Source organism: Eschrichtius robustus, chromosome 6, assembly GCF_028021215.1.
Source record: "Eschrichtius robustus isolate mEscRob2 chromosome 6, mEscRob2.pri, whole genome shotgun sequence".
NCBI lineage: Eukaryota > Metazoa > Chordata > Mammalia > Artiodactyla > Eschrichtiidae > Eschrichtius > Eschrichtius robustus.
This window is the reverse complement of record NC_090829.1, coordinates 87,249,804-87,264,499: the sequence shown is the minus strand read 5'-3', so window position 1 is coordinate 87,264,499 and position 14,696 is coordinate 87,249,804. Positions and strand designations below refer to the sequence as shown.

General features: G+C 38.7%; 1 protein-coding gene across 1 annotated transcript; it reads right to left on the bottom strand.

Moving 5' to 3' along the window:
* Window positions 1-590: 590 nt before the first annotated feature.
* On the bottom strand, window positions 591-12,716 carry NEPRO (nucleolus and neural progenitor protein). Its single transcript, XM_068546750.1, has 9 exons — window positions 12,541-12,716; window positions 10,757-10,911; window positions 8,789-8,868; window positions 8,272-8,403; window positions 7,720-7,797; window positions 6,198-6,559; window positions 5,802-5,863; window positions 3,328-3,587; window positions 591-1,633 (listed from the first exon to the last, which is right to left on the bottom strand). The coding sequence occupies exons 1-9, from the start codon at window positions 12,641-12,643 to the stop codon at window positions 1,171-1,173; spliced, it is 1,695 nt and encodes a 564-aa protein (XP_068402851.1). The 5' UTR covers window positions 12,644-12,716; the 3' UTR covers window positions 591-1,170.
* Window positions 12,717-14,696: the final 1,980 nt, after the last annotated feature.

Below are 14,696 nucleotides of genomic sequence, written 5' to 3'. Positions count from 1 at the left end.
ATAAAAATGCAGGCTTCTGGTCCTATCACCTACCCATATTTATCGATCTCTTTGGAAGGGACCTGCATTTTTAAACCCACCAAGTGATTCCCAAGACATCCTACAGTTTGAGAACCTCTGATACAGTATTGTAGGTTAAGTGGGAAAATATACAGAAAGCAGATGAGGAAAGAACAAGGCCAGATAAAGAACAAAAAGGATGCTAAAAAATGATAGGATGGCTGAGGAAAGGAAGGATGCAGTATATACTAGGGCACTGTTTCATTTTTCTATAAATTACTGTATATAAACAGAAAACTTAAGCCTACAACCTGCTGAACAAATAGCTTATTAACCTAATTCTAGAAAACTAGAACATTTGAAAGATACCTCAAACTTCACATCATTATTTGAAAATATGTAAGATTTACCTTCTCAGAGCAATTGTATGAGCAACATACAAATAATCAGATGACAACATCAGCACCAAATTATGAATTTATTTTTAGCCTCATTGGGTTGGTTGATTTTGTGTCTCCTTAGCTTTATCTTTTCATCTAACTTTCTCACCTACTTCGACTTTGTGTATAACCATAAGTCATATTACATCCTTTTTGGAAAAAATTTTATTTGTACTCAGTCGCTAGCACCCAAATAAATAAACAAAAGCCCCCACAAACTTTGTAGAACTCCAAAAGCATTTTAATATGCCCTCCTATGCGGTAAGGTTAACAAATGAAGTGAAATAATGGTTGTGACCACTCCCTGGTAATAGTGGCAAAACCTCGATGATAATTCTAACATACAGAAAACGGCACAACTGTTAAAAGCTACAAACCTTGGTGTTCAGAAGAGCACTTACCTACAATGGAGCCATGAAGGCTAAAGTGACCTTTTTGGTGATTCCTTGCTACTCCCCACCCCTGCTCCCCATTTACCTAAGGCACAGTGTAGGTTTTGCAAACCTAATTATTCAGGTCCTAATTAAGTCAAAAATTGACTGTTAGTCAAATATTTGTCAGTTAAATGACACAAAGCTATGGCAAGTGTTTACTGAACTAAAATGAACTGCTCTACAATGTTGCACTTAAGCAGCTCCTCTGAGTCCAAATGGTACTTCCAGATCTCAGCTGTTCTACTTAGAACACTGGAGCAGTTGGTTAACCAGTTAAAAGTCTCACTTATGAGCATCTAAACTCCCATTAAAGCAAAAATATCATCAATGTCGTCTGTCCCCTTAGTGATTCCTGATGTATTATGTTTATTTATTTGCATCGTTGTCCAAGAATCAGTTTCATTTTCATTGCTTTCTATAAGATTTTCATGAATTTGTTTCTCCTTAGTTTGTATGACAGGACTTGAAACTCTTCTACTCAACACTTGCTTATTGTTAGGGTAGAGATCAGGTGTATGAACTGTAGGGTGTGAGAGTCTCCCTTTAATGATATCGGTAGCACTCTGAGTCCCTTGAGGGGGCTGCTGGGTTTCCTTTAAAAGAGTCGACTGCAGCTTTCTCTGTGGTTTCCTTCGTTTCAATGAAAATTTATTCTGTGATCTTCTTTGTCTCAGATGATCCTTCAAAGTTTTGCTACCTGAGCCATGAAGAAGGCAGTTGCAAATTGATGTTTTTATGCACTCTAGTTTCTTTGGCAAACTTTAAGACAGAGAGAGGAAAAATTGGAGATTGTTAAGATGCAGAAAAACATTCTCAGAAACTTTTGTCTCCTTTTTACCAACTTCCAATTGAAAAATATATAATTTATAAGTCCTATGCCTGTGTACAACTCCAGAATTATAAGGAAAAATAAGGAAATAGGAGCTTCAACCCAAGTCTGTGTTTTCAGAGCACAACTTCCCTCTGATTTAGATTGTGAGCAAATGTGTCCCCATTATGTTTCCAAAGTAAAGTAGCTCCTACAAGCAGCAAGGTAACTGAATGGTGAGATACCTCCATATTTTAGTGCCAGAGCTCTTCCCCGATAATTGCTAATCTGTTCATAATATAATAGGAATGGAACTGGGGAAAAGATGAATCACAAATAGAAAAATTGCTAGGATGCATCAACCCACTTCTGGATTAACAGCTTCATATTACAGCAGGAAATGAACAAAGAAAAAGGACTAAAAGTGAAGAGGGAGTTTATGTAAAATGAGAAAACAGGGCTCCTGGCATAGACATAATGACAGCCTTGAGCTACCCTAATTGTGATTCATGTATCATCTTCAAATTTGGGAATTTGGAACTCAAATGGGCAGTTATTTTAGGTGTTTTGCTTTTGAATAGGGTACACTGCCACAAGGTACATCGGTACCCTGCTAACTGCCTGTTTGTGATAGACTGCAAAAGATTAGCATGAGCCTGTACCTCCTACCCTACCCTCTTCCTTTTTAAACAAATATAGAACTTTGAGGAAGCCCATTTTAATGTACTAATTCATGATCTCTGTTTCCAAACCATTTTGTCTTACCATAAGCAGTAATCTTTAATTGAGGAGAGGGTAGGTGTACTTCCCAATTGAAGTGGAAATAGGAAGAATGAAAACAGAAGGATCAGAGGATCTGCACTGAGTTCTAGATCTCCAGCTCTAATACCCTGAGTAAAATCCTCTATTTCCTCTTCTATATAATATGAATAATACTACCTACCTCACAGAGTTATTGTGGACATTAAATAAACTTCAAATGTACTACAAATATATTACTGAAACAGCAAAACAGGGCAGAATGAAAGAACACTATATTTTTGTGGGGTGCAAAATAATGGTCTAATCAAATAACTACCAGTTTCTTACCCTCTGCATTAACTTTTAATTATCATCTCTGCCTCATCTACCTCTGACTTTACATGCAGTCTTGAACAGAACACCTCCATCTTAGGCTGAGTTTCTACTCTAGAATATAATGTAAAAACCCTTAACTTCCCCAACAGCTTTTAATGAAAACTTGATATAAAACCTTCAATATATATCATATTTTTTACTAAAATAGGAATATCTTTTCCATAAATTTTTAAAGAAAATTTAACAAATTTTAGACTGTGATTCACCCACGGGAACCATTATAAAGCCCTGAATAGATACAGTAAGTCCCCTACATACAAACGAGTTCCATTCCGAGAGCACGTTCTTAAGTCCAATTTGTTCATCAGTCCAACAAAGTTAGCCTAGGTGCCCAACTAACACAATCGACTATATAGTACCGTACTGTAACAGGTTTAACAAAACTGCACTTTGAGTAGATCTCAATTTTACACTACTGGACATTAAAAGGGCTAACTTGAATATATATACTTTTGCCCTATATGATAATAGAAAAAGTAAAGAAATACAATTTTTGTAATGTACCTACCTATAGCCTTGAGCTTCCACATGTTTAAGCCGGTTACTTTTAAGAAGTTTATTACCCAGAAAGGTGGTCTGAGCCTTGAGTTTTTTGCTCCTACACCACAGAATTGCCATTTGGATCTCTTCAGAAAGTTGTACAAAAGTCTCAGTTTCTCGGAATCTTTGCACAAGACTTTTTACACAGGGAGTTCCTATTGCTTTCCGAGAAGAAAGTTTGGTTGCCTTTAGTTTGGATTGAGAACATTTAAACTCAAAACTGTTCTCCTGAAATATGGAACGATGAGAAAAATATATTGGATTTGTTACTGACTTATATAACAACAGAGAGAAGTTGACTCACAGACTATAAAAGTTTGAAAATACGTCTTTTTAAAAGAAGGAAAAAAAGTTTTTTCAGCTCACTATGCTTTCCTTTCTTCTTCTTCTTTTTTTTTTTTTTGCCATGCTGCTCGGCTTGTGGGATCTTAGTTCCCCAACCAGGGATTGAACTCGTGCCCCCTGCAGTGGAAGCGCAGAGTCCTAACCACTGGACGGCCAGGGAATTCCCTTCCTTTTTCTTAAAAATGTTTTTATTCACTGCTCCAAACACAAGATTTTTTTCCCCTCTGTGCTACAACAGATCCCATCTATAGCTGAATTCAGCTGTACACAGGTAACAATATAAATATTTGCATACATATCTATTTATTTAACCTATACATATGAATAAAACTCCACATGATTATGGTGAAAGCCTATCTAGTGGGAAAAAAAAACCACTGAAGAGCCCTCTTCCTCTAATACTGGACTACCACAACTTGTTTTTCATTTATTTCTATATCCTGAGTCACCCTCCTCAATGATGGGTCATAAATGTTATTGAAAACATGTGAAAATGGGGATGATTGCTGAATGTATGTTAAAAATGCTTAACTGAGCAACATTTCCAACTCCAGTTCAACCATCTTTTGATGTGGCACCTTTGGTCTCTTCAACCTCATCTTTCTATATCAAGTCAAGTTTGAATTTTATCAACTTTTACCGTTTATTGAAATATGCCACCTACTAGGTCTGCTTCCATCCTCTGTTCAAAACTTACCTTCTTCCAAATTTCTCACTCTCAAGAACATAAAGCAGTAGAAAATATGAAAGCAGAGACCTATCAATACTTTGTGTTGGTGATCCATAAAAGTTTGACCTAAAAGCAAGCTAAGCATATTGGTGCTAAACGCTAAAAATATGGTAGTCATTGGTCATGAATAAGAGGGATGCTGGAAGCAGCTCACCTAGGAACAGGTGGACAGACTGCAGAAAGTTTCAAGAGTCACAGAGAGCCATAGTTATTAAGAGAGAGCTGACGAAACTATTTGGAGGACTGGTGTAACGACAAAGGACAAAGACTATGAAACCAAACTGCCTGCATTCAAATCCCAGTTCTGCCCCATATCTGCTGTGTGGCCTGCGCAAATTTCCTGTCCTTTCTGTGCCTTAATTTTCTCATCTGAAATATGGAAACAGTAATAATAGCACCTAACTCACAGGGCTTTTGCAAGGATTATATGAGTTAACACATACAAAGTGTTTTGAACAATGCCTGGCAAAGAGTAAATGCAATGTAAGTATGATGATGATGATATCTTCCTCTGGAACTTGTGAATCGGACAAAATATAAATGCAAACTGGAATCCTTGTAAGCCTTCAAGAAAGTACTGACTCATTAGAAATGATTAAGAATTCTTGAATCGAATGGAAGAAATAACCCATGAAGGAACCCAGAAGAAAGCAATTTTGAAAAGAGAAAGGGTAAAAGAAGTCAAGAAGTTACTGATGAAAGAGGATGACATTGATGTACTTATCCACGTGAGGTCCAGAACAAACAGAATTAGCAGACACTGGCCAAGGAGAGGAATCATGTTAAAGCTCGAACGCTGACAGGAAGAAAGAAATAGAAGCCTCATGACAAAGGATGAGGATGACGATAATGACGATGAAAGTAGCTAACAATATCTAACACCAATTAAATGCTTACCACACTTTAGACTCTGTGCTGAACACTTTACATGAACTAAAACTGGCACAACCCTATGAGGTACATACTGTTATTAGAAACAGAGGTATGGACAGGCCAAGAAACTTACGTAAGTCACAGAACTAGTACAAACCAAAGCCAGGACTCAAACCACTTCTGTCTGACTGTAAAGCCCATACTCTTAAGCTGCAGTACAATCCACTCCTATGATGGAGCCTAGGATCACTTTAAAATTCTAGCAAAACTCTTAGTAAAATGTTTCTGAAGGCATTGTATTAACTGAATTAACTAGATGCACTCAAATCCCTTGGGAATGCCTCTATTCATTCAGAAACACACTGAGAACTAAGATGGCACTACTCTTAGAGCTGGGGATAAAAACAGAAGATTCAGTCTGTGCCACTGGTAAGTGGCATCTACTCTACAAATTAGCAGAAATCATAAGCTATATTAAAATAAGCCAGACAAACCTGAATAGCTTTGTGTTTCAGCTGTTTGCAGAAAGCCCTCACGTCAAATTCTGATGACTTTTCTGTGAAGATGGAAAGATCACAGATACAAAAACTTAGGCATACTATTTTCAAATCAACAAATTCTTAAGTGCATGACTACATTTCTTGCCAAATTACTACAAGAGAAACAAAGGGAATTAAGCAAGCAAAGAACTATGAAGCAACAACAGAAACAACTTTATATGCTCAAGCTGAGAAAACACAGGTATTACCATACCTCTCTAAGAATAACCAGAGTTAAAATTAAGAAAGATGCTGAATTTCTTCCTACACAATGCATGACTACATTGTAATTTCAAAAGTTTTTTTGTTTGTTTGTTTTTTTAGAGTATGTGCCATATCAAAACAAATTACCTTTTAAGATTTTCTTATTCTTTACTGGCTGTCCAAGATCCACATTATTCTGAATATTGATCTTCATTTGTTTAGCTTTTTTGGAAATTCCAAGTAATGGTTCTTCACTGGACCTCTGTGATTGCTCTTTTGTTAAAAATAGTTTATTTAGCAGTTTAGTTACTCCTTTAGCTGCAAAAGCTGTAGGCATTTTTTTCTTAAAGATTTCAAAGTAGGGCTCTCCTAAAAATTCAGCAATATCAGAAGGAAAGGTAAAACCTTTGAAGTAAGGCAATGGTTGAATCCTGGAGACCTCTTGAAGTAATCCAAACAATGGCTCATATAAAGAAACCAGCCTTTTTAAAACATCTTTATAGAGAACCCTAGAGAAAGAAGTAGGATCTCATGAATTAGCTAGTAATTATCATTTGCAGATTATATAATAGTAAGAGAGTCAAAGCTGAAAATAATGCCTGTCAATCTGCCACTATAGATTAAAAAAACGCTAAAGCGGATACTTGCAAAGAGCTAGATTAGTCCAGCCTAAACAGAAAAATGCGAGTACAAAATGCTATATAAAACCAAATAAAGTACTACATGGAGAGATATCTCAAAAGATGTGCCTCAAAATCTTAAGTGTGGTTTTATCTAGACGATGAGATTTTAGGCAAATTTCAGGTTCTTTGCATTTTTTCTATTTTTTAAAGTTTCTTAAAATAACCATGTATTATTATAATCAGCAAAAATCAAAGCTATTTTCATTATAGGAATAATGAAGGTTTGACATTTTAAAATAATATGATTAGTAATTCTAACACTGTTAGTGCTAAAAACAAGCAGAATAAAAACTAAGATGATTGGAAATAGTACTTGAGATATCCAGGTTAAGATATCAAAGCAAGGTTTAGAGAGAATTTTCTCTCTCTTTTTTTTGGTTTTCATTCAAATTAGAGCTAATCACCCCAATTGTTTAAAATGGCCAAAAATAGGTCTCCTTATAAATATGGGCAGATTTTGAATCCAATTAGCCACCAAATAAGTTTCATAATATATATTGTGAGCTGCAAGGGAAGGGCTCTTTGGTTTGCAACTAGTATTATCAGTGTTCTTTCCATCAAATAACTATGGCTCAAAAAGCAGTGGTGGTTCAGGTGGAAGAAAGGAATCTAGAAAACATAATCTAGAAAACATAAGGAAAACATAAGGAACTGCTCAGGAACACCTTCATTTTAAATGGCCCAGCTGCTGAATGATTAGAGGAACCTTTTTTTTTTTTTTTAATTCCAGCTGCTAATCCTAGGAATTCATTTGCCTAGTTGTTTAGTGTTGAGGTGATCTCATGGATTCAGATTCAAAGCCTAATCCTTTGACATAACCATCAACACTTAGCTTCCCAATCTACCCCAAATAAACTCTGATCAAATGAAGAAACAGAATTCCTGCACCTTCAGCATCCCATGGGAAAGCAAATATGAAAACTACTAATGAGAAACTTAGTCTGAGTTAGAGAAATGAAGGATTTCAAAGGTACATACATACATACCATAACCTGCTCACCAGCCCAACCATCACAAGGTTTAAAATAATGAATTCTTGCAAACCTAGATGTTTCACAGTCAAGCTGGAGAATCAAGTTAAAGTTGGAAAACAGAATCAAAGGAATTTAGGTTTTTTTAAGTTACATTTATGAAAAAAACAGACTGGAAGTAGAAAGAATTTTCTTGAAGGAACTAAAACCTTAAAACATGTTCTATTTAAGTCATGGAAGCTTAAAAATAAAGTAATATACACTCTGCTAGAGGAAAAATAAAGTAATACACACTCTGCTAGAGGTCTCATTAATAAATTTAGTTTCTAAGATTAAGAATTTCTAACAGTCAGTGCCCTTAGGATAATACATACTAGGTAGAGACAGAAGTCTCTGGCAATGGCTATATCAGGCAAATCCCAGGAAAAGGAAGCCAAAGAGCAAAATTTTAAGAATTCCCATAATTTATAACTCCTACAGACTCCCTAGCTTTCAAACAGAAATACTATTAAATATATCCCAACAATTCCAATTCAGAAGAAGGTACTTTAGTTGATTCAAGGATACAGAAATGTCTTGCAGCAACAGTCCAACAAGCGAAGTAGCAACTTGCAGGCTCCCAAAATCTTCATCAACACCAGTTCCACCACTGGTTGGCTAGGGATGACACACGCTTTGGTATTTACAGGCTGATTTTCACTTGGCAAAAATAGAGAAGCACATTACTTTCATTCTTAAATATAAAGCACTTATATAGCAATTTTCAAGTGCAGACTTGCTTTAAGCTCAATTTGAGGTAGTTATGTTTAATAATGACTCACTGAAGTTGACTGACACTTATGTTTCAAAATAATCTACCATGACCCAGATTTCAGTGTCACACTATTCCCTCCCACTGGCCGACAGAGGGAGATTACCACAAAATACCAGGGGCCCTTTGTTGAAACAAATTTGTACAGCTAAGGTATAATTGTTTATATTCTAACAATAAGTGAAGAAAGTCTAAAGCAAGGTCACAGCAAGACACTGGGTTCCCATTCCCAGCCCACCAAAAAGCCCATTACAAAGCAACTGGACCACTTACTTAGAAGAAAATGACTCAGAGAGATCTTGAATTGAACCTTCCAAATTCATGTTTTTCAAGCGTTTTAAACATTGTTCAACCTGAAAGGGGAAGAGCAGCTCAAATTCACATGTTTATGTGCGACACAGACAAAGCCACTGATGTGACCAGGAAAACAAAGAAATACAAAATTTCAAAGTATGGAAATACACTCAATACCAAAGAATACCTTTTTTTAAGGGTAAAGAAACCCATAGCCCAAAGCAATTGCTTCTGGTTAAAAATTTGAAATTTATCCAGCCAAATAAATTTCTCAAATCAGGTTATGACTAAGAATTTATTGTACTACATGCCAGGACGTGCTTGATGCTATAAAGGGGACCAAGGTTAAGTATAAGATTATTCTCGAGATTATATTTTTCTGAAGCAACATGATTTCTAATAGTGAAACTATTAAAACAAGATAGTAAATTATTAAGTACTAAATTTCAACAGTCTGTAAGTGCCACAGACATAAGGGATCAAGTGATAGAGGGATTGGGCATTGTAAACATACGGGACCAGGTGAGCAAAGGCTCAGAGGAGGGAACGAATGTGGTGAGTAGGAGAACTCAGAACAGTTCAGGCTGTCTGAAATACAAAATATGTGAAGATGAAGACCAGAGAGAAGCCTGAGTTAAGGAAAACTGAAGAGGCCAGATCACGGGGGATCTTGTAAGTTAACCTAAGAGGCTTCCTCTTTATTCAGGAGACAATGGAGAACCATTAAAAATTAAAGCTGTGTTTTAGGGTGATTAACCTGGCTTTGGTACACATGAATATGCCAGAGTGGAGGAAAGACTGGAAGATGAAAGATCAGTCAGAATTGCAAGACAACTAAAAATTGATAAGGTCTGAAAAAAGAAATGGCAGCCAGAACTAAAAAGGGACTAGATGCAGAGAAAGTTTTGACTGATCAGTTGGCCGGATAGGAGAGCTACGTAAAAGAAAGCAGCAGAGAAAACAGAACACCAAATTTTTCTGACTGGATAATTATTCGCAACTTGGAAGCCGGGAGGAGAAATACGTATGTTCAATCTGAGATGGTAAGTTTGGTTTTGGCGTTAAAGACTCAGAAGGAGATAAAAGCTGCCCCAGAGAAGAAAACTTAAGAAAGACCATGATCCCAAATCTTTCTTTGATGAAAAAATCTTCATCTTTTTTGCCTTAAGTAATGGGAGTGGAAAACTAACCAGAGAGCATGAATCTGTAAGGTTAGAGACTATGTCTGTCTTTTTCACCCTGTACACCTAGCACGAAGCACAGTGCCTGGCACATAGAAAGTTTCAAAAATACTTGGAGAATTAATAAAATGAATGAACGAATGGACACATAAGGAACTCAGGTTAGGAGGCTCTACTCTGTGGTGTAGTCCCTGAGCTGGAGGGCCCAATTTTGTCTTAAACTCCAAAAGTTACACAAAACCACTTTGCACAACTTGTTATATACTCATTAAATATATTACCGATTAGATTATATACCCCACAATAAATAGACCGCAACTTTGTTCTTTTTATGATTTGGGAATTTTGATTATGGTCAGGAAAATTGTTTCTTAATCCAAAACTCTGTCTTGATCAAATTACTCAATCTTTAAACTAGGCAAAGGCATGGTACTTTATTATAGATTGCATATAATGAAGAAAATTTTTCATAAAAATTACCTACCTATAATAAGAAAAATAAATACATAAAAAATAACCATAAAAACAAAAAATTACCTACCTACCAGAAACAAGACTGGGAAAGAATCCAACATAGTTCCTTTTTAAATAAACTTTTTTGAAATGCTTTCAGGGGGAAAAAAAAAAAAGCCCACATGCAATTGCAAGATGACCTATAATCACAAGTAAGTTACTGCGATTAAGTTACAAAATACTAAATGGCAGTGTGATCTCCATCTTCATCAAGTAAACATGTTGAGTATTAAACACAGGGCTCCCTCCTTACCTGTTTGAGGGCCAAATGGGGCTTGTGGCGGCCCATTCTGTTGTGATTGCTGTAAAGGACTGCACATAATACATCTGTTTCTGCATCTAAGATTTGGCTCTTCAGTGACAATGTAACGAGACAGCATTCTTTAATTACAGCTGCAATGCAAAGGTCTAAAGCAGAGGTGTTTCGTAAGACTTAATATGCATTTCTACATTAAGTATATTCTATAAAAAATACACTGAAAGAAGCATCTTTCCTTATGTTTAAGGAAATCAAGAACAAATTAACATAATCAGCCTCACCCGTAAGAACATAATTAATGTTTCCAAGTATGTGATAAGTGACACAGGAAGGAAGTGATCTTACAGTGACAGATGATATCAAGTCCAGGAAATCATTAAGAGAACATGTGTTAAAGTAGAATGTACATCTTTACACAACATTTTATCATGATTTTAATAATCTTTCATACGAATACTCTGCAGCCAGTCATTTGGTGTACACTTAACACTTCAAGTACCTTAAAGGTGGGACATGTTGTATAGTTCTCTACCACTTTAAGAATATATTCAGAAGAGAAATCACTATAACAACTGGAAATTATATTACATAATGAATGTCTGACTGAACACGGGGTGCTTATTTAGTAAAACAAGGTCACAGCCTCCTAGTCTGAAAAAGCTGTGAATAGAGGATGGAGTAAATGTGTTCTCTATGGCTCTAAGGGTAGCAGTAGCATCCTAAGTGGCAGTAACACAAAGGAAGACTTACACACAACGTGGAGAACTTTCTTACTATACGAACTATTTGAGGCCAGAATGGGCTGCCTTTGGGGTGGGGAGAGACTTGGTGAATTTCCACGCCTAACAGAATCCTGTTAAAGAATCTTTGAATAGAGAAAGGGGTAAGATTAATCTGTAAACTGAGCAGGATGGATGGATGGGGAGGGGGATGTGATGATTAGATAAGTTACAAGTATTTAATAATAACAGCTGTCATTTGAGTGTTTACTGTATCAGGCATTGTTCCAAATGCTTTACCTATAATGTTAATTCTTTCATCAGAACAGCTCTGTGAGGCAAGTACTATTTTTATCCCCATTTGAAAATGCGCTGAAGCCCAGAAAGGTTAAACAACGACATTCCCCACTCCTCACCCCAGCTCCAGCAGAGAGAAGAGCCAGGATTCAAACCCAGGCAATTTGGCTTCTGAGCCCAGCGTGTACTGCCCTACTGCCTAATAACGGCAATGCCACCATACATTGATAGAACACTTTAGACCACGCTCTCCTAAATGACATCATTAGATCCTCCCAACAACCCGGTGATAGGGAAAACTAACCCCATTTTACAGATAAGAAACGGGGGATCCAGAAAGATTGCGGTTTAAGTGCAGAGTGCTTGAGTGACGACCCGCAGCCTCTCAGAGGCAGAGGTCGAGAAAGACTGAGGGGTAACCACGGCACTTGGTGGCCTGAGTGAACGCAGGGTCCCCAGGCAGCAACTTTTCCTGACGCTAGCTGCGTCCGCCCTCTTTCCCCATTTCGGTGCGGGGCTGGATCTTGGGCCTTCGGCGCCCCAGCCAGGCCCTGCGGTAGACTCGGTGGGTCCAGCGAGGAACGGCGATGCCAGATGCCCTGCAAGACTCCTCAGCAAACTCCAGAGCCCAGGCCCCTTCTGGCCACGGCCCTGCGCAGCGTCCCGCGGGTTCCGGAAGTCCCGCCCCCACCCCCACGCACGTGCTCCTGCCTGACACCTCCTCCGGAAAAGCCTGCGCCCCTCGCCGGGCGCCTCACTCACCCAGCGCCGCGCCGGGGTCCTGTACGATCACTGCGCTGCGGCTCCCCGCCTTAGGGATCCTCACGCGGTTCCATGGTTCCGGGCCCGGCAGCAGCGCAGCCATCTTGGGAGGCAGGAGAGGGACTGGGAAAGGCGGACCTGGGCGAGGCCCAGTGGAGCGACCGAAGGAGGGGCGATGAGCCGACGTCAGGGGAAGGTAGAGGGCAAGGGGTGGGGCGGGGGAGGGGGCGGGGAAAGGGGAGGGTCCTTCACGAAATAGTGGACCAAGTACGGTGAACCTGAAGAACCCCCAGAGTCATCCAGCCCCTGGTCTCAAATACCTGGCCGCGTATCAGAATTACCTGGGAGAATCTGGGGGAGCCGCATCCCGCTACTACTCAGTCAGAATCTCGGAATGGGGCGAGGAATCCGCCTTGTGTTTATGCTTCCCCACGGGATTCTGAAGCACAACCAGTTTTGGAACTATTAAAAGGTATTCTACAGATGTGGAAAGTGAGGCCCGCAGTTGAGTTGGTGCATACACCCCCATCTCCACCTCAACCATTAGCGGAAAAGGAAGACATGAAATAAAGAGGCTTCTGCAAAGTGCGTATTTGTAACGCAGAAGTAATTTAAGTTAGTCGAGGAAGGCTCTACCTGGAGCAGCAGCAAAACCACGATCATAGAAACTTGGAGGCCGTCTGACTCTCCATCAGCCCCATCTTCTGTCAGTGTCCAAAACAAGACGATATTCCAAGCTTTCCTGATCCTCACCTCATTTATAGCTTTCTGATAGTTCATTTATCTTCAGCTACCCTGATGCCAGCTTACTTAAGGCCCCCTGCGCAACATATTAGAGAGGCAGTTAGTGGGTTTTGAAGACAGACCAGCAAGGTTCTGATTCTAGATCTGCCCTATACTAGCTCTATGATCTCAGGAAAGTTACCTAACTCCTCCAAATCTTAGTGTTCCTACAGGTAAAATGAAGATAATAATACAAACTTGTAAAGTGCTCACAGTTAAAAAGTGCTTTAGAATAGTGCCTGGCATACAAACAGTATTTACTCTTAGCAGAATTAGTATTGTTGATATTGTTTTTACTGTTTAATACAGACAGCCACGCCAAACTGAAACACTTTGCATGCTCTCTGTGTGTGCCTTTGTACATATTAATTTCTCTATCTGGGCCATTTCCCTGAAACACAATCTCCCTCAGCTCTGGCGTCATCACCTCTAGGTAATTCTTCCTGAGCATCCCATTCCCACTCCATAGCTTGATGTAGCGACGACTTTATGTACAACCGTAGTGCCCTGTGCTGGCCTCTGTATTAGCCTCCTATTGCTGCGGTAACAAATTACTACAAACATAGTCACTTAAAACAACACAGTTATTATATTACATTTTTGGAGGTTAGAAGTCCAAAATGGATTTCACTGGACTAAAGTTGGCAGGGCTGGATCCTTCTGAGGCTCTAGTGGAGAATTCATTTTCTTGCTTTTTTCAGCTTCTAGAGGCCACCTGCATTCCTTGGCTCATGTCTCCATCCTCCATTTTCAAAGTCAGTAGCATAGCATCTTCCAATCTCCCTCCAGCCTCTCTTTCTCTCTCACCCTCCTGCCTGCCTTCATCTTAAAAGGACCCTAGTGATGACACTGAGCCCCCCAAAATAACCCAGGATACTCTCCTCATTTCAGAGTCTTTAACTTAATCATATCTACACAATCTGTTTTGCAATGTAAGTAAACATATTCATAGATTTGGGGGATTAGGATGTGGCTGTCTTGGGGGATGGGCATTATTCAGGCTACCACAGACTCTCACAGAAGTTACCTCACTGTGTTGTATTAATTTGTATATTTATATGTCTCCTTCTCCAATGGCATGTGAGCTGACTGAAGGCAGTACTACCAGTGTAGCTTACTGATCTTTATATCACAATGCTTAGCTCAGAGCCTGGTGTGTAGTAAGACCTGAATAAGGCTTTAACAGCTTTATTGAGGTAAAATTGGTATACAGAGAACTGCACATAGTTAATGTGTACAATTTTACTAGTTTGTCAATATTTACTGGCTAAATAAGAGACTAGATGATGCTTGAATAGAGTTTTTGAAGGACGAGTAGGAATTTCCCAGGCAGATAAGGGAAGAAGACATTCCTGACAGAGAGATGGTAAACA

What these genes read in the sequence shown, in the direction of transcription:
- NEPRO (XM_068546750.1), bottom strand. Translation starts at nt 12,643, where the DNA reads ATGGCTGCGCTGCTGCCGGGCCCGGAACCATGGAACCGCGTGAGGATC. An exon ending in TGTTGCTGCAAGACATTTCT is followed by an intron (nt 7,798 to 8,271) that starts GTATCCTTGAAT and finishes TTGATTCTCCAG; the next exon opens with CTTGACTGTGAAACATCTAG. An exon ending in TGAAACACAAAGCTATTCAG is followed by an intron (nt 3,588 to 5,801) that starts GTTTGTCTGGCT and finishes TCCATATTTCAG; the next exon opens with GAGAACAGTTTTGAGTTTAA.